The sequence below is a fragment of the Rhipicephalus microplus genome, chromosome 4, assembly GCF_043290135.1.
Source record: "Rhipicephalus microplus isolate Deutch F79 chromosome 4, USDA_Rmic, whole genome shotgun sequence".
Classification (NCBI taxonomy): Eukaryota; Metazoa; Arthropoda; class Arachnida; order Ixodida; family Ixodidae; genus Rhipicephalus; species Rhipicephalus microplus.
In genome coordinates, this window is record NC_134703.1 from 36,716,245 (window position 1) to 36,739,692 (window position 23,448).

At 49.5% G+C, this 23,448-nt stretch overlaps 1 protein-coding gene across 2 annotated transcripts in view; it reads left to right on the top strand.

Moving 5' to 3' along the window:
* The window catches only part of Pdk (pyruvate dehydrogenase kinase), a 56,525-nt gene that overhangs the window by 12,013 nt on the left and 21,064 nt on the right, over positions 1-23,448 (top strand). For both annotated transcript variants that reach the window (XM_075892553.1, XM_037422742.2), the window contains exon 2: positions 22,493-22,631. In XM_075892553.1, the coding sequence (XP_075748668.1) occupies positions 22,493-22,631 (139 nt within the window). The remainder of the gene's footprint in view (positions 1-22,492; positions 22,632-23,448) is intronic.

The following is a 23,448-nucleotide window of genomic DNA, read 5'->3' on the forward strand; positions in this document are numbered from 1 at the left end:
AATTTATATATCTGAGTCATTTACAGACTAACTATGCAGCGTAAGCGGGTAACGCAAAAGTATTGTTTATAGGATGTCCGTCCTTAAAAGCATTGCGGTAAACATCGACGTGGTGCTGAAATATACCGTATAGTTCAGTAAAGTGAGCTCGGTACGTGCTTCGATGTCAGTAATGATGGTAGGGTGCGCATACTTTACTACGCTCTGAAATATATCAATAAATAGTGATGACTAACTACTGTACCAAACTTTACACAAGCTTGCCACGTGATAACTCGCAGATCTCTCTACAGGCGAAGCATCTTCATGGATACAATGGTTATTACGTGTGCGGGACTTGCATCCTATGTATACGACACGAGCAGGCGTACGACGTGATGACACCGCCTTTACATACAATTGTAAAAAGCGATTCTATAGCCGCAGGCAATCGCCATTATAGGTATACATGCAGCTCGTCGCGCGCACCCTTGGCAGTTCGTTCACTCGCGTGAACCATTTACTTTCACGAGTCTTTGAAATGTCTTATACGCGAAGCATCATATATCATTTGCGAATGTATATACGCTTGTCGCTTCGGCAATCGTCTTCTCTGCCGCATAAAAACGGCGGCGGACGCAGTGGGTATATACTGCTGTCTTTAATGACATACGCTGGCAAAGCACTGCTTCTCGTGAACTACTTTTTTAACATTGTTTTATTTGTACCCTTTGATCTTTACGACGAAGCGACTGCGCTCCTTTGCGGGTGTTATCAGTAACGCGCGACAGACGGCGACTTCCCGCAGAGACGATATCTTGGCGTCCTGTTACTGTGGCACGTATACGCACTGCCTCGGGCTGCCGCAGGCATGTGTGTGGTATACATTCACGAGACACTGCAGCCAGCGCTCTCCTGCGAGCCGTTTATTTCCTTCTCACTTTCCCGTCTCGTTTTCATCCTCTCCAGCTGTCCTGAGTTGTCAGGTGCTGTTGTCTGTATACAGTCAAGGCTGTATAACGCCCCGTGCAGCTGGGCGAAAACCTGTTTTGAGGTGCATTGCCGCGTCTTTCGTAAGTGAGGAATTGAGGAATCGCAGGAATCGCTCATTATGTCTGTCTACTTTTGTCTGTATGGTCGCTGCGTCGCTGTATTCGCCCTTGGCAACGTCGGCCAACTTTGATCAAATGTGTGTCACGTGTGCTTCGTAGTTAGCTCGACCTGGTCTCGTTTGTACGCCTTTTCGGCTTACGTGGCAGCGGAGACAGCTGAAGACTTTCAAAAGTCAAAACGCCCGCTGTGGCAGTGGCAAAGCTCTGTCGCACCAAGAGAGAGTGATCATTACGAAAGCGACTCTTCTGAAAGCAGCTCGCGCGATTTGGAGATGTTAGACAATGTTCACGCCATGAAGCGTTCCTCATCTACCGTGGCATACGGGCGAGGAGGGTAGAGGGGTATCCCCGCATATGTGATCAACCGTACGTGGCCAGAGTGTGTGATTGGTCAGAGTGACCTATCGCACACAAAATCGCGACGTTGTTCGTGTATACAGAAGTTAGCAGTGATTGGTGAAATAAAGTAAGCATTAAACACGATTCAAAGTGCCTAAACGAAACCGCCTCTTTTATAGTGCTGATGTCGCTCCAATTTGCCTCCTTTGATCACTCTGTCCGTTTGGTGCGTATTGTGTAATTGTGCAATATTGTGTAAAAGGATTGTGTAATTACATGGCACTCTAATAATATATTGAGCGCCAAGTGTCACTGCTTGTGACTGCTTTCACTGTCGGTCGGATCTGCAACTTGTTTGTGTGCCAGCCTGATCGCCTATACGGGAGAAGCCATACGAAAAAGTCTCGCTGAGCACATAATGCTTTGCGCATCTATTCGCTTTGCCTCCCGTGAAATCGTGACAACGCTGTCAGCAAAGTATATATGGTAGCAGCCGACGCACTCGCCGAAAGCGAACCGGGAAAGGTAGCAGTGCCCCTCCTCGAAGGAAACTGTTGCGCATTACCTGTTCCTATGCGCCTACGCCTATACCATGCCGCAATTCTCCTTTGCTGCAGGGTCGTTCACGTAATCGGAAAAAAAAGACGGATAAGATGGGATGCAATAACTTTGCAAGCCACTGTAAAGTCGCATAAGCTTCCGGGACGTTTTGGAACGTAACGGAACGTAAACATTTACGAGCACTCCTTTCAGTGCTCAATGCAAAGTTTGTGTTAAAAGCAGAAAAAAAAACGTGTGCGTCTTGTGGAGGAAGTGATAACCGTTGCGGTTTCACTAACCTATCACTTAATCGTTTAATAGAAGACAGACGTAAAAGAGGGGCCAATACTGACTGTCGCACAATTTCGATATCGATCTTGAGGCGCTCCTGTTACAAAGTTGTGTGATAATCAGGACTCATGGCGCACGTTTTAGGTCTTGATTTGATTGATATGTGAGGATTAACGTCCCAAAATCACCATATATGATTATTAGAGACGCCGTAGCGGAGGGCGTCGGAAATTTTGACCACCTGGGGGTGCTTTAACGTCACGTTTTAGGTCTGTTTTTCGTTACGCGCAAGCGAAATCCGCTCCCCTATAACTATACCGCTACAGGATTCATTGATTTATATGTGGGGTTTAACGTCCCAAAACCACCGTATGATTATGAGAGACGCCGTAGTGGAAGGCTCCGGAAATTTCAACCACCTGGGGTTCTTTAACATGCACCCAAATCTGAGCACACGGGCATACAACATTTCCGCCTCCATCGGAAATGCAGGCGGCGCAGCCGGGATTCGATCCCGCGACCTGTGGGTCGGCAGCCGAGTACCTTAACCACTAGACCACCGCGGCAAGGCGCCACAGGATTCACGTATTACGAATCATGCTTCTTTAGCATCGCTTAGATTCGATACATCTTAACGGAATGGCATTATTCGGATTCATTTGACTGTGTTTAGACAGACTCGCTATCTCTTAGGACAGGAATGGCACGGTTCTTACAAGAGACGGCTATCTTTATTACTGCACGCACGCGTTTGGATAGGGACTCTTTTCTTTTTCCCCTGGACGTCTGAGCATCCCACTGCGAAGTGCATGCGTGATACGAAATTGTTTGCCATATATAGGTCGAGAAAAACTGCGCTGAAGGATTTGCGAATGCTATAGGATCATCTTTCCTCGCGATGATAAAACCGTGAACGGATCGCTTTAGCCTCGCTGTGCACCAAAACTGTTAATATAGGCAATAATGAGGACATATTGTAACGGTAGGATGAGAACGACGAAGAAGACAAAGAGGAGGACGATGTTGTCAGATCTGTGAGCCAACTGGGCGCCATCTTGTCCACCACCGAGTTTATTCCTCGTTTTATAAAGTAAAGTTATTCTCCCGTAACATCATTGGTGGAGGTGCGGGGTACTCACTTCACGCAAAACGGAGCTTCGTAGCGGGCGCCTAGTGGTCTCCCCCATGGCGACTGCAGTCAACAATGCCGACCCTTCCCCCGACTACCGTGCCTTCTCCAACTACGTCCGTGCTTTCTCCAACTGGACCGTCAACCCTCATCTTGGAGCCTCCGAGAGATCCAGGTACCTTTTCTGGCACTGATGGCATTGACGTAGAAGCCTGGCTGAAGTCATACGAACGAGTGGGTGTACGTATGCGATGGGATCCAACGCTCATGCTGGCCAACGTGATTTTTTATCTCAGAGGTACCGCAAAGGTCTGGTACGAGACGCACGAGGAAGAACTGACTAGCTGGGAGTTATGCAAGCAAAAGCTCCGGGAGCTATTTGGCAGGCCTGTGGGAAGTCAACGCGCCGCCCAAAACGAGCTCGCACGTCGAGTTCAGACGTGCACCGAATCATACCTCACGTACATTCAGGACGTGCTCGCTTTGTGCCGCAAGGTAGACTCGCAGATGTCCGAAGCCGATAAGGTTGGCCATATTATTAAGGGCATAGCAGATGACGCCTTTCACCTTCTTGTGTTCAAGAATTCATCTACGGTCCACGACATTATTTCTGAATGCCGGCGCTTTGAAGAAGCGAAGAGCCGCCGTGTTCTCCACCAGTTTGCCCGGCTTCCAAACACGGCTGCAACATCCACATGCGAAGACCCTCGCCTGCCTTCTACGGAAAGTCCCGGTGACGTTGTCCGTATTGTCCGTCGGGAAATAGAAGCCGCAGCTCCACTCGTGTCAGCCTCCCCCAACTCCGAAAGCTATCACGCCACCGTCTCTCTCATACAGACCGTCGTGAGGCAAGAACTGGCCAACGCCGGCTTAAACGTCTGCTCCATTCATCGTCCAGACTACGCCACACCAAATCCACCCGTGACTGTTCCGCCCAACCGACGTTTTTCTGCCAGCCCACATTATCGCGACCCGGCGGTATGGCGCACCCCAGACGACCGGCCGATATGCTTCAATTGCGGTCGTGTAGGCCACATTTCGCGTCACTGCCGTGCTTGGTCCAGCTCTGCTCCGCCCCATCGCCCACCTGTCTGGAATTCACGCTCATCACCGAAAACAGAGCCGCTAACGCCTGAGAATTCCTCGCGCCCCCGATCCAGCCGCTCCCCTTCGCCACAACGCCGTTTCTCCCGCTCGCCCCCATCTCGCCGATCGCCGTCCCCAAGCTCGTTCCGGCGTTCACCTCCGGAAAACTGACGGGAGCAGCTCTTGGAGGTGATGCTGCAATACCGACCCGATGCCAAAATCCTCTACTGACCTTGCCCGCACATCAGAACCTTATCAATGTTGACGTCGACGGTGTACCTACTACAGCCCTCATTGACACTGGCGCACACGTGTCTATCATGAACGCTGACCTTAGAGCACGGCTGAAGAAAGTCCTTACTCCTGGCCCAACTCCTGTGGTCCGAACGGCCGATGGTGGAAAAGTCGCCGTAATTGGTGTGTGCTCAGCTCGCGTCAGCGTCGCCGGACACCACACATCAGTTCTGTTTTATGTTTTAGAACACTGCCCTAATGACATAATTTTGGGCCAAGACTTTTTGTCTGAACATTCGGCCTTGATAGACTGCTCTGCCGGTATAGTGCAACTCGCTCTACCTAATGTTGTTGATCCTCCAAGTTGCCCTCCAAGTCGGCTTTGTTCTACAGAACACCTGCGTCTCCCTCAACGAACAGTAGCTTACATAGGCGTCTCCCCTGTTCCACCTGTCCCAGACGGTGTTTATATTGTGTCCCCCAATGTTGACGTCCTGCTTTCGCACAACGTTGCGTTTCCTCACACCGTCATCACTATTACGGCCAATGCATCCTGCCTACCCTTAGTGAATTTTTCACTATGTACACAAGTCCTCCCTCGTGGTATATCTCTAGCCGAGATCGTGCCGGCGGCAGAGTGCCATATTTGCACTCTAAGTTATGACAGCATCCCGAGTGCCGAAAAAACTTCGTCTACTCCTCCATCAGACCAAAGTGTGTTAACCAAGATGATTGCCCCCGACTTGCCAAAAGAACAAGCTAACGACCTGCGTTCCCTGCTTGCATCTTTTTGGGACATCTTCGACCTTGGCGACCGCCCACTCGGCCAGACGTCCGTTGTTAAGCACCGGATTGATACAGGCGATACGAGTCCCATCCATCGGAGACCCTACCGTGTTTCCCATGCAGAGCGGCGCATCATCCAACAGGAGGTCGACAAAATGCTTTCTCGGAATATCATCGAGCCTTCATGCAGTCCCTGGGCGTCCCCTGTTGTACTTGTAAAGAAGAAGGACAACAGCTGGAGATTTTGCGTCGATTATCGCCATTTAAACAAAATAACGAAGAAGGACGTCTACCCTTTACCACGCATAGACGATGCCCTGGATTGCCTTCACGGCGCAAAATATTTTTCCTCCATTGACCTCCGCTCTGGGTACTGGCAGATTGCCGTTGATGACATGGACCGTGAGAAGACGGCGTTTATCACTCCCGACGGCCTTTACGAGTTTAAAGTGATGCCATTCGGTTTATGTAATGCGCCCGCCACATTCGAACGTATGATGGACGCTCTGTTGCACGGCTTCAAGTGGTCCATCTGCCTGTGCTACCTGGACGACGTTATCGTTTTTTCGCCTTCTTTTGCGACGCACCTTGAAAGGCTATCGAAAATCTTATCTGTCTTTCGTAAGGCGGGCCTGCAACTCAATTCGGCAAAGTGCCACTTCGGCCGTCGTGAAATTTCTGTCCTCGGACACCTCGTTGATTCCGTGGGGGTTCGCCCTGATCAAGATAAAATACGCGCAGTAAGAGATTTCCCTGTACCAACCTGTACCAAAGACGTTCGCAGTTTCGTTGGCCTCTGTTCTTACTTCCGCCGCTTTGTTAAAAACTTCGCCGACGTAGCACGCCCTCTCACTCAACTTCTCAAAAAAGACGCTGGCTTCATCTGGGGCCCTGAGCAAGCAGATGCGTTTCAAAATCTAGTGTGTCTGCTTACGTCTCCGCCTATCCTCGCCCACTTTGATATTTCATCTCCAACAGAAGTTCGTACAGACGCAAGTGGCTATGGCATCGGTGCAGTCCTCGCCCAGAAACAACAAGGACGAGACCGTGTTGTTGCTTATGCCAGCCGTCTTCTTTCGCCTGCTGAAAGAAAATATTCAATAACCGAACGGGAATGTTTGGCACTTGTTTGGGCAGTCGGTAAATTTCGTCCCTATTTGTACGGCCGGCCATTCACAGTAATCACAGATCACCACGCCTTGTGCTGGCTTTCCTCCCTTAAAGACCCTTCAGGCCGTCTTGGCCGTTGGGCGCTGCGCCTTCAAGAATTTGATTACTCAGTCCTGTATAAAACCGGCCGCCTGCATCAAGATGCGGACTGCTTGTCCCGGTATCCTGTCGACCCTCCAGACGGCGACTCCTCTAAAACCACCCTTCCTATCGACGTTTTCTCTCTATCCGCGTTTCATGACATTGGAATCGAGCAGCGACGAGATACTTTCTTGGACGGTATTATCCGAAGGCTCACATCGGTGAGGCCCGACCCTTCCCTTCGAATGTTTGAAATACATGATGGTGTATTGTACCGTTGCAATATGCGTCCTGACGGCCCCGAAAGACTACTCGTCGTTCCCATTCAATTGCGTCACACTGTTCTCGCCCAGCTTCATGATGCACCTACAGCGGGTCACCTCGGCGTGTCACGGACCTACGACAGAGTTCGCCGGCGCTTCTTCTGGCCTGGCATGTACCGCGACGTCTGCCGTTATATTGCAGCCTGCGACCCTTGTCAACGACGGAAAAAACCAAATGCCCCTCCGGCCGGACGTCTTCAGCCACTGCACATCCCACAAGACCCATTCTACCGTGTTGGCGTGGACCTGCTTGGCCCTTTTCCTACGTCAGCTGCGGGTAATCGGTGGATTGCAGTAGCAACCGATTATGCTACCCGATACGCGATCACACGGGCCCTTCCAACCAGCTGTGCAACTGACGTGGCCGATTTCCTTTTGGAGGACGTCATCTTACATCATGGCGCCCCTCGACAACTCCTTACCGACCGAGGCAGCTACTTCCTTTCCAAAGTGGTTGATGACCTCCTCCGCTCCTGCGCCACTAAACACAAGCTCTCGACTGCTTACCATCCACAAACAAATGGTCTAACGGAGCGCCTCAATCGCACTCTCACCGACATGCTCTCCATGTATGTCTCCGCCGATCACCGCGACTGGGACACTACGTTACCGTTTGTAACATTCGCGTACAATTCTTCCAGACACGACACCGCTGGGTTCTCTCCTTTTTTTCTGTTGTTCGGCCGTGACCCTGCGCTACCTTTCGACACCCTCCTGCCGGCCGGACTAAATGACAAGTCTCAGTACGCTCGTGATGCAATAATGAAGGCCCAAGCGGCACGCCAAGTTGCTCGACGACGCTTACTGGACTCCCAGGACAATCAGAAGAGCGTATACGACGCCCGCCATCGTGACGTCCACTTCACACCCGGAGATCTCGTTCTGTTATGGTTCCCCTCGCGCCGCGTTGGACTTTCGGAGAAGTTACTCCCACGCTATTCAGGTCCCTACCGTATCTTACGCCAAGTAACTGACGTCACATACGAAATCACCCCTACGGACCCCGCCATCCTTCACCCTCACACTGACGTAGTGCATGTTACGCGACTCAAACCGTATTACTCCAGTGCCTCCTGATTAGCACCGGGTCGGTGCTCCAGCCGCCGGGGAAATCATGTAACGGTAGGATGAGAACGACGAAGAAGACAAAGAGGAGGACGATGTTGTCAGATCTGTGAGCCAACTGGGCGCCATCTTGTCCACCACCGAGTTTATTCCTCGTTTTATAAAGTAAAGTTATTCTCCCGTAACATCATTTTTGTGCACGCACAATTTATGGGGTCGCGGCTCGTATTTAAATTAAGGTATCTTTAGTACAGTCTCTTAATTACCGATGTCGAGAAACTTCCATCTCTCTATGACATGCGATCCCAACGAAGCAATGATGTGCACGTGCTTGTGCCTATATCGATTTGGGTGCACGTTAAAGAACCCCAGGTGGTCGAAATTTCCGGAGCCCTCCACTACGGCGTCTCTCATAATCATATGGTGGTTTTGGGACGTTAAACCGCACATATCAATCAATGCTTGTCCCTATATAGACGTCATGCGAGTGGCGTACGGATAATCGTCCTGGTTTCACGTGCCACAAATCGTATGGTTATGAGAGACGCTCTATACTGGTGGACCTGAAATTGTAACCGTATGGTGTTCTTTAACGTGCGCCTAAATCTAGGTACTCGGGCACTAAGCATGTCACCTCCATCGAGATACGGCCACCACGGCCTGGATTAGATCCCGCGACCTCCGGGCCAGCAGCGGAGAACCTCCAGGAAACTGCGGCGGGTCCGAAACACTCGCTTCCAGGGAACTTGCTGCCAGAACTCTCCAGTGGGCCCGTGTGGCGGAAGTTGCCAGCGTTTATGCGACCGTGAGGCAAGTCCACTGCGGACGGCGTGTTTACAGTTGCGGCATTCTCGGAAAGCGTCGACACGCAGCGATGCGTTGCGTACGTGGGTTCATCGTTCGATGTGTCATTACTGCCGGTGGTAGGACGCCGCCACCACGTCCGGAAATGGGATGCGGGAGCGTGGGTGACCTCTTGGGTATACTGTACGCACCACTGATCCTATAGGCTTGCAGCGCGGCACGTCGGTATTATCTGCCGCATCTGATAGCGTTATCTCGTACATCAAAAAAAGGCTGACTAAGCTGGTTCTGGTTACTGTCGTTTTGTAGGCGTGGTCATTACTTGAAACTTCGGAGGAATATAAAGAGAAGGATGAAAAGAGATGCAACTGGTCACGTCTAAGCGCTAATGTATAGAGGCTCTCTGTGGAATTATACAACTCATACTGCGTGTATGTATACCGCACGCTCGACGACACGGTCCTCAAATGAGGTTTCAGCTTGGCTGCGCTCGGTAAAGGGAACGCGGCGTGCAGTAAAATCACACTCAAAATACTTGGCAACGCTGTGCCAAGTTTCGTATATATATATATATATTTTTTTTTGTTACGCAAAGTTTTCTTCGCCGACGTACAGGTCGGTCGGCGGGGTTCCCGCCAAGTACACGCTCAGCAAGAATGCACTGTCGCTTAGTTAAAGAAGGCATCTGCGGGCTTCACAGCGACAGTGATTATGAGGTGACAAGGGTCCCCGTGCGCCGTAATCGTCTGCCGCCGCCGCCGGTGTCCGCAACCACTATCGCGCGAAAAGCTAATAAAAACCACCAAGGACACAATGAGATCCCAACCCGGAACCCCTGCGTGCCAGCCCGGTATTCTATCACAGAGCCACGTCGGTGCTTGAAACTTTGTTGCAAAGTGGACCTAGGCAGGCTTGGTGTCGGGAAACGAATCGCGTTAGCATGAGTAATAAAGTGTTTTAGAACAGCAAAGGAATAACCAGGCATCGTACAATGCGAATTTCGTAACGAGTGGGTCGTCGGATGCTCTCCAATCCATTACAAAAGCTTCAGGCATAATTAATCATCGTCGTCAGCCACAGCATCAAAAGAAAAACTGCTCAAAATTTCTTGCAATGTGTGTAGCGGGTACCACGCTTTTTTGAAGAATGACGAAGAATGGCATAGTGAACGGCTCTTACTACACACAAATTATGACGATTTATGGTGTAGTAGGTACCCTGCAAATGTGCTTGTACCAGTTGCCCAAAGATTTTTTTTTATTTTTTAAGGTTTTGAAAGGCCTTTCTTCTAGCTTTCTCAGAAGTGTGGCAGCTTGGGCTAGTTGGTATGACATGACGATAGTTATAGCGACGAAACAGAACGACGACAAGAGACAAGAAGGACATGACGATAATTAAAGAGTGAGAACAGAACGACGGCAAGAAACAAGGACACCAAGGACACTCTTTCGCTCTGATTGTGCGGCCTGGCTTTTTTTCTTTTTTAAATCGAGGTTCTAATATTTCATGCGCAACATTCAATTCAAAGCCTCATAAGGCTCATGACGCTCTCAGCTTTATGTCGTTCTTCGCCCGGAAAATAACAAACGGGATTGACAATCGCCCCTGAATCATGCGATTTTGTGAGTTGCAAGTTGTCGAAGCTTTCAGAGAAACTTTTTTTCGATTGATAGAGCTCGCGAATTTTGCACAGTATACACTACTTTTCGTAAAACATCTGGGTGCCGCCATCTTGGACTGTTAAGCCACGGCTTTCTCGTTTCTCGTTTTTTGTATATCGCGACTTGAATTAATAAGGCCATGAAACATTGTATGCATCAACCCAACCGTTTTATGTGGATGGGTCTACCGTAACACTCGCCGTTTAGTTGACAATGCAAGGCACAGAAGTTAGCAGCCCAATATGGCGGCACTGGGAACCCTTCCGTAAAATAGTCTATAGAATATTGACCGTTTTGTCGCAGCCTGTAAAAAAGTCCCGAAACTCGAGCTAGTCTGCTTTATTTTTTTCATCAGTACCTGTGTTTGTGTATGTGGGGTTAGGGCGTAGTTGGGCTGAGCAAATTGAGGCACACAAACAGGACAGATCAACAGAATGAGACAGGCAGACAAAAAAAAAATTATGAACCGCAATAAAAAGTATTACACGCGCGAACTTTCTTGGTTACTTTTAAGTTTTCCTTTTCACGTGTCCACTGAATTTTTGTACAGCTGTTTCTATCGGCGATCTAAGCAGTGGCTTCAATTCCTGTTCGGGCCTAGAGCCTCATTGATAGAACCCGGCGAACAGTGTATACGAACAGTTCGGTGCCGTTCCACTCTTCCGTGCAAAGGTGTCCGCAGTGTTCCTTATTGAAGCGGGGGAGGGGGGAGTTTCATCACAGCGTGCCCGCCCCCTTTTCTTCCTTGGTCGATTGCGAACGTGCTGCCCCGTCATGGATGCAAAAATAAAAATGAGGCGGTGACTTTTTTTCTCGCAATAGCCTGCCGTCAGTCTCGAATCATTCAAAGGATAAAGGCTATGAAGTAAACCGTTCCGTGAACGCAACATCAGGGATCCTCGATCGCCATTATGACCAAACATGCGTAACCATACCTCTGCGCTTTGAAAAAAAATAGCGCGGAAGGCCCAACTGAATGAAAGACTAACCCCCGTATTCTAGAGCGTCCCTTCACTCAGTGCTTCACCTTCACTCGAGAAAGCCGATGGGAGCGCCATCTCTAAGAACGGCAAGTCACTGCATATCAGGGATAATCTGCTGCGATTCTAGAGTAGCGCAGCGTCAGTTTCAGCCGAGCAGTGGCGCACTGCTCAACTCTGTCAAGTGAAGGCTGAAAGTCGAGTCGAGGAGCGTTTGTGAATACGGGGGTGAATCCGCGTGGCCACCCCTGCGTTTCTATGCATCCGACATGTGAAACTGTGCACGAATTGGGCGAGCATTTGCCAATCGTAAAAGGGCCAACGAGCCGGTCCCGCTCGCTCCCTTTCTCTCCGTCTGTCTCGTCCACCTTGATTTTTGCGTTTTGTTTACCACGCGCTCGTGGCACGTGCATGACACCTGTTTGCTGCGCCCTGTCGTCCCGCCCGATCCGGCCGGCTCCATGCCAGGTCTCAAATCGTGACGTAGTCGTTCGCTGACGTCACGCGACCGCCGTCGCCGCGACACCAATGGCATCCCTCCTGCCACCACGCGACCCAGGCGCGGTCACGTTCGCATTGTGCCCGCGTGAACCGAGCCACGATATTCGCCGCCCCCCTCTCCCACTACGTCGCGTGTTTTCGCGTCTCGCCGTCGCCCTGTTTTGTTTACATTTAGTAGGGGGCTGACCGGGGCCTGTGTTTTCGCATTTTATTTCGTAATTTACATTGTACGCTCTCCACTTAGCACCTAGAACGGGTGTCTTTTTTTTTTTGTTCTGTATAATCCTCCATCATTCATGCCTTTCCTTGCATTATCGCCGCGCGCCTTGCGTTTCCTTGTCGCTAAATACAAGCGCGTTATCGGCGTGATGGTCATTTTAGGAAAATAGAGAGCGCCGAGTTTTCAAAAAAGAAAAAAAAGAGCCAGCCAGATGACGAATATTGTTGTAGGAAAAAAAAAACACATTTTTTTTTTTCTTTTTTGCTCGATTTAGTGTGCAAGTCGAACAGTTCTTTTGGTGGAGTCCTTAAGCAACGTAACAGTAAGCGTCCGATTCCCTTGCGATTGCTTTTCACAAAAAAAGACGCGCAGTGATTACGCAAGGAAAGAACAAAACACGGAGTTTTAGAATACCGTTTGCAAGCGCTGCGGGCGTTGCGGGCGCCATATGAGTTTTGGAATAGCGTTTGCCCTGCTGCACCGCAACGCACGATCGCAGCGACACCGTAGCCCCGAAACCGGCGCTTGCGGGCCACATGCGGGCCGTGATCGCCGCGCGCAATTTCGGATTTTCTGCGTGTGGTCCGCGAACGCGAACTCGCGTCACGACGCATGCGCAGTGGCAGCGACCGTACTGCAAGGGCTCGCGGTGCGCTATTCTAAAACTCCCTAATATATATCGCGAATATGGTTGTTGAGGCGCTTCAATATGCGTTTCTCTCTCTCTCTCTTTCTCTCTGTGTGTTCCGCAGGTCGCGGGATTGAATCCCGGCTGCATTTTCGATGGGGGCGTAAGTGCTGTAGGCCCGTGCGCTCAGATTTGGGCGCACGTTGAAGAACCCCAGGTGGTCAAAATTCCCGGAGTCCTCCACTACAGCGTCTCTCATAATCATATGATGGTTTTGAGACGTTAAACCCCACATATCAATCAATCGATCGTGTAGGGGGGAGGGGGGTGTTAGCGTTTTATTTTTCCACCTCGTTCCATATAGCGTAAAATGCACGTTATGATGTTTTCTTGGACACAAAACAAAAAAAAAAACACTAAAATTCTATTCAGCGCCTCCACGCCATTAATTCCACGGTTAGCTCGCCGGGCCAATCTTGCTGGCATTTGTATCGGTGTGGCAGCTTGGGCTAGTTGGTATGGCATGACGATAGTTATAGCGCGAGAACAAAACGACGACACAGGAGACAAGAAGGGCTTTCACGGCCCAAGATTCCTAGATAGTGCACTACAATACGTACGTAAGCGTTGGCGGCTACCGGAGAGTTCAGTCTTTATGCGTCTATTTCCTTCCTCGTATTTCGCAAGACAGGTTCTCCTCCGCGCTTATTTTTGGCACAGGAAGCCATTTGATCGACCCTCTCGAATCGAGTTCCACGTGTGGGCCGATTTCCTCTCCTCGCTCGCGTTTTCTTTCTTTTTAGCGATAGTGAAATTGGGCGACGGCGTCGTGGTACAGAGAGAGACCCCACGATGTGTCTGGCTGCCTGATTATTCTGACGCGTGGCGAGTTTGAATATTCAAATTAACGTGGTCTATCATCACGCGGGGTTTAATTGGTGCTGCGAAAGAATGCCAAAATATGGCACTTAACTGATCCACTTTGTTCTTGGCTCGCTTGCAGACAGGACAGCGCTTATAATTGAGACTGTGTAATATATATATATATATATATATATATATATATATATATATATATATATATATATATATATACGTGCAGGGAAGTTCATTTTACTGGTTGAATACTTTTTCGCATCGAGCGCTACAAGGTGAAACACTGTTGCCGTGCTGTGAAAGGAAAAATGAGCGTGAGAACCAGCAACACGATATCCCGGCGACCTACTCGTCTCGCGCAGGCGCGTTCGGTTGGGCTTGTAGCCTAGTTGGTCAACGGCGTTAACCAACTTGGCTACAACGGAAACTGCTGCAACTGACGTCATGCAGTTGGGTTCGGCTGTATACTGCGCGAAAATGAGTTGTCCAGCCGAAGTAGAGTTAAGCACGGCGAAAGATGGGCGAAGCTGCTTCCTGGCAGCTTCCCTCTTTCTTATTGTTGTTTGTGCATCGCGCTCCGGTGCGTCACTCCGAGGATAAGTGAACCGTTAAGTCAAGGACGCCGTCGTTTCGTCACGTCTCTTGTCCTCCTCTCCCGCTTCCCCCTGAGTGCTTGTGCGATTGGACGCCGGCCAAGACGGCGGCATTCCCACTCGCGCCTATTGCTTGTGCTTTGCTGCCGAAAAGATATCAGTCAATAGGGCGCGCGACTGACAAACGCGTTTCCGTACTATCCCACGAATTTCTTGGCAAGCTTAAAGGGGCTCTGCAACACTTTTCGAGCATGGTCAGAAAACGCTGCCTATCGGTAGTAGAGCTTCCCGACAACACGCGAGCCAAATATTATAGCACAGCACGCGGCCTGGAATTCACAATGAATTATCAGTCAGCTAAAAATTGATTTCTCTTCTCTCGACAAATCATGTTATATGCCCAAAAATCACACGTCAACGGCCCATATATCAACCATTGGCTGATTTGAACATGGCGCGCTCGCTCGTTACAGAGATCACCGCGAGAAGCACTGAGATCACACTGAGAAAGCCGCGCATTCGAAGAAAAAAAAAGAAAAAGTGTTCAAGGTCGCGAAGCGCACGTGACGTTTTTCTGTGGCCCCGCCATCCCTCCCTGCTTAGCTTCCAGTGCTTTCTTCGGGACGAGAGAATGCAATTTCAGCATGCGACAAACTATTGTAACCCCACTCGCACTGGACGGATTCTTAAACTTTTTTTGCGGCGTTGAATTCGTAAGGAAATAAGCTCTTCCAGTGAATTCATTCCATGGTTACTTGAAGAAAAAAAAGTGTTTCAGGGCCCCTTTAATAAACGACAATGACGAATGTGAGACCCAATCGGAAGAATAGCATTGTAAATGTGCAATTTTGGAAGAACCTATCTTTGACTGCTATATGCGCAGCCCTTGTTGGTTGTCACAGACATTGGCGTAGCGCTTGGTGAACAGGCTATATCAGTCCGCCCCGGTGGATCAGTGGCTATAGGGTGCTCGGCTGCTGACCCGAAGGTCGAGGGTGCGATCCCGGCAGTCGCGTTTCGATGAAGGCGAAATGGTAGAGGCCCGTGTACTGCATGTACGTTGTCAGTGCGCGTGCACAATAGAGGACGTTGTCTGAAATAGCCTCTTAATAATAACATGTGGGGTTTTACGTCCCAAAACCACTATATGATTATGAGAGACGCCGTAGTGGAGGACTCCTGGAATATCGACCATATGGCGTTTTTTAGCGTGTATTCTCAGAAAAGCGAGAATGGAATACGCGCATTCCATGTAACACACGTGCATCTGGCAACAGGACATTGGTAAAGCAAAATCAAAGAAAGGGGATGGGAGAGACGTCGCTCCTTCCACATTGCGTATCAATTGTCAGTTGTACTTTGTTCTATAGACATGTAGTATACTGTTTGGATGAACCTGGCGCGAACAAGCTTATAAATTGGTGATATCACAACTATCGCACGTTTACTATGTGGACCTCACTGTCATCACAGTTAGTCTAACTTCAACCTCACCCACTTCTGTGCTTTCAAATAAAATCCTGCTTTTACAGCCCTGGTTACGTGAGCTACTCAGTTTTTCAGGTCTCGTTACACAAATAGCTGTATCCATTCCATAGCGGTAGTTGCAGATGGACCTTAGCAATGCAGCAGACGGATGAACGACGCGATTTCATGATTTTTACGAAGACGTCTGAACCTCTTGTCTGAACAGACCGCAACAATGTAGTTTGTGCGAACGTATTCCCATAAAGGTATTAATTCCGCTATCTGAATTGTCTGTCGCAATCCCTTGGGTATCGCTCACAACCTGGAACAAAACAAAAGACCAGACCGATCGTGTTTTCGTAGACGCTTTCACCTTCCTTATCGTGGATATCTCCAGAGCACTAAACAGGATTAGCCGGAAACCCCACGAGGAAGGCCACGCGGTGGTGACACCGTTCTCTGTCAGCCGCATTTGTCAACGTCCATCCGTTGCTTGCGTCATCGTGACGTCGGGATGCTGCGGAATTCTGCTTTTGGACTGTCGCCATGGCAGCCGCGGTCGCTCGCGAAACCGCGACTCTCGAGCAGACAGAATGTGCGTGCGTGCGCCCCAAGACCGTCTGCTTTCTACGAAACGCAGTGCATAGCACGTCGCTTGTTTCGAGCGAGACGCGCGTCGGCGATCAATAACGGTATAGCGGTAGCTGCGCTGATCTCTAGGTAGCCGTGCTGTAGGGGCCGATGGGAGGAGCGCGTGGATGTTTGGCTCCGATAATGTTTCTCTTTTTTTTTTGTTGTTTTGCTAGCGGTCTACGCGACATTATCCACGTCTCTCGGTCGGCGTGTGCGCCCGTTTCGTTTAGTCAAATGCTTATCTTTTCCGTGTGTCCGTGTTCAATCATATCTCGTATTGTTGGCTTTACTAAAGCTCTCAGTGCTCTGTTGACCGAAAAGCTTAAACGTATAGCTCTCATTTTACGCGGCGTATTGTTACTTTTTTTTCTTTTTTTTTAATCGTTTCTGGTTTTGTATAAAAGCCACTCCTGCAGTTAGCTGCTTGTGCATATGTGAATGGTTAACAAAACTCGGTACTGGGAAAAAATGGTGCGTAACTTTTGACAGCCGGATGGTGGTGCCTGTCCTGCGCATCTCGGCTTTGTGAGTGTCTACTTTGCGCTTACTCTTTCCCAGAAGCTTCTAAATGCGTTGTCTGGCGCCAGACGACGCGCAGTTAGTGCGAAGCCCAACGCCGCTTCGCAGAGCTGAGAAACGGTCGTCCCTATATATCCGAGCACAATGATGGCACGACTGAGTACGGTGATGGCAGGAACTGCGCTCTTTCCGGTCTCCCTTGTTGTTTTTTTTTTTTTCAAGTTTGCGCAGCAAGTCGACTTTAGGCGAATGTTCATCACAGCGCCCTCCCCCCCCCCCCACCCACCTGTAAAGTAAGTGCATGGGAAAGCCCTCTCGTGCTCCCCTCCTCACGTGTTTCAAATCAAACCGAGGGGAGGGGGGGGGGGGGGCGTGACCCCCACGATTCGCGCCAGTGGTGCACGCTTTCTTGCATCGTGGCTGCAAGCCGTGTGGCAGTCGTCGCGCAGCGTCTGAGTCAACGACGACCCATATAAACATTGCGCCGAACCTGTTGACGTGGGCGCTGTCTAATCAACGTCGGTATACTGTATACCGTTCGCGCTGTCAAGCGCCAGAGTCTGCGCGATATGAACCGCGCGTGTACCCGCGACCGGCTCGATAAGCAGTTCTTTCGCTCAGAGATATGGAAGGGGGAGAAAAAAAAAACGCTGAATGTTATCGGTCGGGTCACTGCTCCACAAATGCTTCCTCAGCAGCTGCGCGATTGTGGAATGCGCGCAGTCACGGTAGGTTGGACTAGCGTCATGTATAACATTCACTAAAGCTGCATCTTTTGTAAAAGGAACGAAATTGATTTGATTGATTTGTGGGGTTTAACGTCCCAAAACCACCATATGATTATGAGAGACGCCGTAGTGGAGGACTCCGGAAATTTTGACCACCTGGGGTTCTTTAACGTGCACCCAAATCTGAGCACACGGGCCTACGACATTTCCGCCTCCATCGGAAATGCAGCCGCCGCAGCCGTGATTTGAACCCGCGACCTGCGGGTCAGTAGCCGAGTACCTTAGCCACTAGACCACCACGGCGGGGCTGAAAGGAACGGAAGCCACCGTAATAAGAAAGTGTCAAAGGGAGCAATTGTCATATTTTTTTCGAGACGCCCAGAATGAGCGAGCATCGTTATATCTACAATGATAATAATATTAATTATAGGAGTTTCACGGCGCCCCGAAACTGCAATATGGTAATAAGCAGCGGTGCTCCGTACTGCGACATCCACTCCGCCCGTCGCGCTTGTCTTTCCCTGCGTACACTACCGGCCTGGCGCTTTTGCCTCCGCGGTCCCCAAGTCTCGGTGTTAGGCCCCCGAAACCTCGAAAATAGCGGCCTCCCTCGACTCCGCGCGCCCGCTGCTGTTTGTGTCAGGTTCCGGGCTTCCGACAAGCGCCGCGTAGTCCTCGCAAGTTGCGCGATCGTTACTGCAGCGCATGCTGCCCTGCCGGAGGCGGCGTTGTCTGCGTGCGCTCGAGATATCCCGTACCCGCTAGCTGGCAATGCCCCCGCCGCATCCAAGGCCGCGGAAAGGTACACAGTGTCTAACGGACTCGCTCGCTGGATTCCGTCCCGACCGGTTGTGCCCTGGCGATCTCCGACTACAGCGTAGCTCTGGTCGACTGCGTTGGTCCTACGCCACCTCCTGCCGCTGGTCCCCTACAACGATAGCGTAGCTCTGGCCGACTGGATTACCCCTACGCCGTCTCCTGTCGCGACAAGAGCTCTCGCCAGTGGTGCCCCGTCCTCGGACTTCTGCAACCGTGTCCTTCTTTCCCGTCTTCTCCTCTCTTCCGTCGCTCCCTGTCCCACCACCTCGCTCTCTCCTTCCTCTCTATCTCTCTACCTTTTAATCCTATCCTTTTATTCCCTTATCTACCCACACCCCTCGTGAGCTACTGTTGAGGTGTCCTCCCACTGAGAGACAGTTACGGGGGCTCACTTTTCTTTTGTTTTTAAAAATCACTTCCCCCCCTGTTTACTGCACCCGTGTACTCGTCGCGTTTACGAAGCCATGCGACGGCATGCGTTTCACGTGCGAGCAGCGCCCATGCGAAACTTGGCTTGTCATGGCTTGTCATCATGGCTTGTCATCACTTGGCTTGTCATCAGGCTTGTCATGGCATCGTTTGGCAAACCGTTAATAGCTGACCTCGACAGAGCGTATGAGCTATGTAACGGAAAGGTGCGCATCTTAATTGAAGCCTGTCAAGTTGTCAATTGGTTGGAGTGCACGTGTTTCTGGCGCGCCCTGCGGACAAGGGCAGATAAGTGGCCACACACTCTACATGCGACAGCAGCGCTGACGCACAGACTGACGAGAGGAAGCGGCGAAGTTGGGCAGTGGCTACCGTGGCCGAAGACGGTAGAAGGACCCAACGCGCGCGCAGTCATGATAAGACCCGATTCTGGCCAGTGCGCGGTGTCCGTAGAAGTGGCGTTCCCCATTTTTTCCCCACGTTCTGCAGAGTGAGGATGACGCGCGAATTTCGAAAATGGCGTTATCTGTGCTGCCACAAATAACGGTCAGCCGCCTCGACGCACCCGTACCGAGAAATAAAATGAAGACAACCAAAAAGTAAAGCGTGCGGCACGGGCTCGTAATATGCGTGTACTGTGCAGTAAATGCAATCTGCCATGAACGTAGCGTGTATTAGCGCAGTACATAAAAAGAAAGGGGCACGACACAGACGTAGAGATAGGTAGGCGCTACCTATCTCTACGTCTGTGTCGTGTCCCTTTCTTTTTATGTACTGCGCTAATACACGCTACGTTCATGGATGACCAACTCGCCCGATCAGCAACCCAGTCTGTCATGGTAGATCAGTGGTTGCGGTGCTCGACAGACCGGAAGGTCGCGGGTTCGATGTCGGCCGCGGCGTTTCAATCTCGGTGGAAGCGAAATGTGTAGAGGCCTGTGTACTGTGCGATGTCATAGCGCTTGAAAGAACGCCAGATGGTTGATATTTCCGTAGGCTGAACTTCACTACGGAGTGCCTCAAAATCATGTGGTGGTTTTGGCACGTAAGACACCAGGCATCATCATCACGCCTATATATGATTGGTTGCGCCCGCGAGCGAGCATCTAGCCTAGCCTAGCCTATGCTGTGTGTGTGTGCGTCAGACCGCGCGTGTACGTGCTCGAGGGCTCCGGTTTCCGCGTTGTCGAGCGCTGGAAGGTCAGTCAGGCGTAACGTCCCCGCCATGGCCTCGGAAGGCGCAGATGGCGTCCCGGACCGATTAGGCGCGCTGTCATTTACAACACTTTCCCTGTCTGAAGCTGCATCGCCGCGAAATTTGAAGAACCGATACACAGGCGCGTTGTAACTGCGTGCACTCGCTGATCAAATGCGCTCGTATACGTTTGTCCATACAGTATGCTTCAGAGAGAGAGAGAGAAGCAAACGTTTATTTTCTAATTAGTGCCCCGAGCAATGCCCGGTGTCCACCCTAAGGTGGGAGGGCTCCTTAGTCCAGGGACCCTCTGGCTTCTACTGCCCTCTTGGCCCTGGCGACGAGTTGTTGTTAGTCTTCCAGGTCCTCGAGAACGAGCTTCACCTCCCACGTTTCGGTTAGGTCTTCGTTCGTCCGTCCTGCTTCATTGTCAGTCGTGTGTTGTTGCAGATTACGTCTGGCAATACGCTGGCATGCAAGAAGCAAGTGTGCCAGGGTGTCCGTTACGCCGCAGAGCGGGCACATAGAGCTATATCTCGTTGGGTACTTTCTGTGTAGCTGGGCAGGAATGTGGCATATACACCTTTCCACATAAGGCTGTTTGGGCACCAGCAGCGTAGGCAGAAATTTTTTCGGGGAGAGAGGGGGGGGGGGGGCGAGGGGCGTTCAACTATACTTCATAAATAAATATTCGCGCGTGAGTTTGTATTTGTATGTGTGCGTGGATATATAAATATGCGAAACTGAACAATTACTGGTAAGAGGGTGCGAATACCCTCCCTCGGCTAGGCCAGTGCTGGAACCAGGCTCTGGGCTCTGGCAAATAGGCGTGGCCTCCCGAAAATGCGCTGCCAAGGCCATGACGTTAGCCTTCGTACAAACATGCCACAGTCCAGATAGAACGTGCTTAATTCAATCCTGCTCTTCTTCTACTCATCTTTCCCATGAAAATAGAAATTCAATAACTCATACCATTGACACTGAGGGCAGTTCCAACAAAGGATTTTGGCATCATTAAAAAAAAACTAAAAAGATTTTGTATAGGAGAGTAGAAAGAAAGCTTTCTACTCTCGTATACAAAATCATTTAAAAAACATGTTGCACCCTTTTCAAATAAGCCAGTGAGGTCATTCAGTATTTGTTGGGTATACTTTATACAGGTGTATGCAGATCATTTAAATGGATCCTGAACTGCCCCACAGGCTTGGTCAAAACAAATATTCTATCAATAAAATGCACTGCTATGAACAGTTCATTCAATGTTTGTAGTTGTGTGAGGCATGTATACTTTACAAGTGGAATGCGAGGTTGCCACTTTCTCACACGCCCTTTCTCCATCATCACAGAGGCACCGTCCTCACTCACTTCAGTGGGTGGGGCGCCATCTATCTGTGCGTCATCCAATGGCAGAGACTGATAGCTGACATAAATCGGGAGTGGCATTTTGATACTATGCACATTTTGTCAGTGTGTGTCCCCACATGCCCGCTTCAGGCTCTGTAGTGTGCTAAAACTACACAGTTACGCAGCATGCATAGGAATTGCAGGAAAAGAGAATGATTACGTTTTATGGGTGTGTGCTCAAGGTCACAATGTGCACTGGCACAGCTTCTTTTCCCCCTGTCATTTGTACCTTTGTAGCTTCCAGTCCACTTTTTGGGACAAATGAAGAGCGAAAGTGCTTAAAGCGTGCAATGAGTCCTTGTAGCCTTGCTCTTTCTTGATGGACTTGAGAAATGTTTGTGGTGATAGACTCGTGAGGCAGCAATTGCCAATACTGAGGTCATTAGATTGATGATTACGTGAAGAAGTGGTTCAGGACCCCTTTGACAATTACTGAAAGTGTAATCTTGCCCTGAAGTCTTAGTATTATTCATATTATGACAATGTGGGAACAATAATTTTTAATTGTGATTGTAATAGAGTTGAGTAGTGCCTAGGAGCAACTACTTTTGTTCTGTTTACATTGTAGTTGTAAAACAGCAAAATGTTTGCCGAGTCATCATAGATATACGTTGTAGTTGACTTGCTTTCAGACTAATAGACATAGCAGCTTTACACTTGCGCATCAAGCTAAGGAAACGGCCCACAGGTCAAATTAAGCAGCGTGTACCGGACTTTGAATTTGTGATGAATTATGTGTGCTGCAAATCCTTTTGAGCCTTTGCTTCGTCAACCTGTGTGCTCTGGCAAGTGATGCAAGACTGGTTCTCTACAAAGTTCTACTAAGACTGGCTCTGTACAAGCTCGCAACTCAACCAAAGTTACACTATTTGATCATATGGCTCTTTTTTCTTTTCACAGGTGAAAATGCTTGCGAAAAGACGTCATTTCTCTTCTTGCGCAAAGAACTGCCAGTGCGGTTGGCCAACATAATGAAGGAGATCCACCTGCTGCCAGAAAATTTGCTGAGCATGCCTTCTGTGGAACTTGTCAGAAGCTGGTAAGTGGTACAGCATACTGATGTTATCTGAAAGATAGTTGTTTGTTTTTTGCTTCACTCCTTTGAATGCTTTCATTCAAAACACAAGTAGGCAGCACGGACATTCTGTATTAAGGCGAGTAAAAATTGTGTGTCCGACCTTGCTGTCATTCATTTGCCAAAGTTATAATACCAAACTTGTGTTTGCCATTCAAAATACATGTGCCAGGTGAATGCAAGTATGGAGTTGTTATTGATTGCGTAATGTTGGGACAAAAGAATACAAACTCATGTGGCGGTGAGTAACGACACTGCTAAGCACCAGCCATTGGCCATGCGTATGATAAAGCAGTACTATACTATATGCTATTTTTGCATAGACAATGTGCTGCTTACAATTCTTCATGTCCTCACTTGTCCCAACTGTTTATATCAGCCAGATTAATTCGCTGTATGGTCCTTTACTATTACTTTTCTTATTCAAGATTGGAAGGTTGTCTTTCTGCTTGAAAGGCCCTTTTCTTTTTCCAAACAAATTGTCATTACATAATGAACTTACAATAGATGGCACCTCATCTCGCAGCCCACGCAGGGGTAGCCCAGCAGTGCTGAACTTCCAAAACATTAAAAAATATCTACATTGCGGAGAAGTTTCTTTTCATTTTGTAGTGCGTGTTCAGCCAAGGTCCTATTTTCTGATAAATTGTTTTACTTTTCATTCTACTTTTCTCGCCCTCCATCTTTGTCTCAGGTACCACTGCACAGTTGTTATCTCGAGGGTCAGCGACTCAGCATGATAAAAAAAAAACAGAAAATTCAGTAGAATGTTATCAAAAAA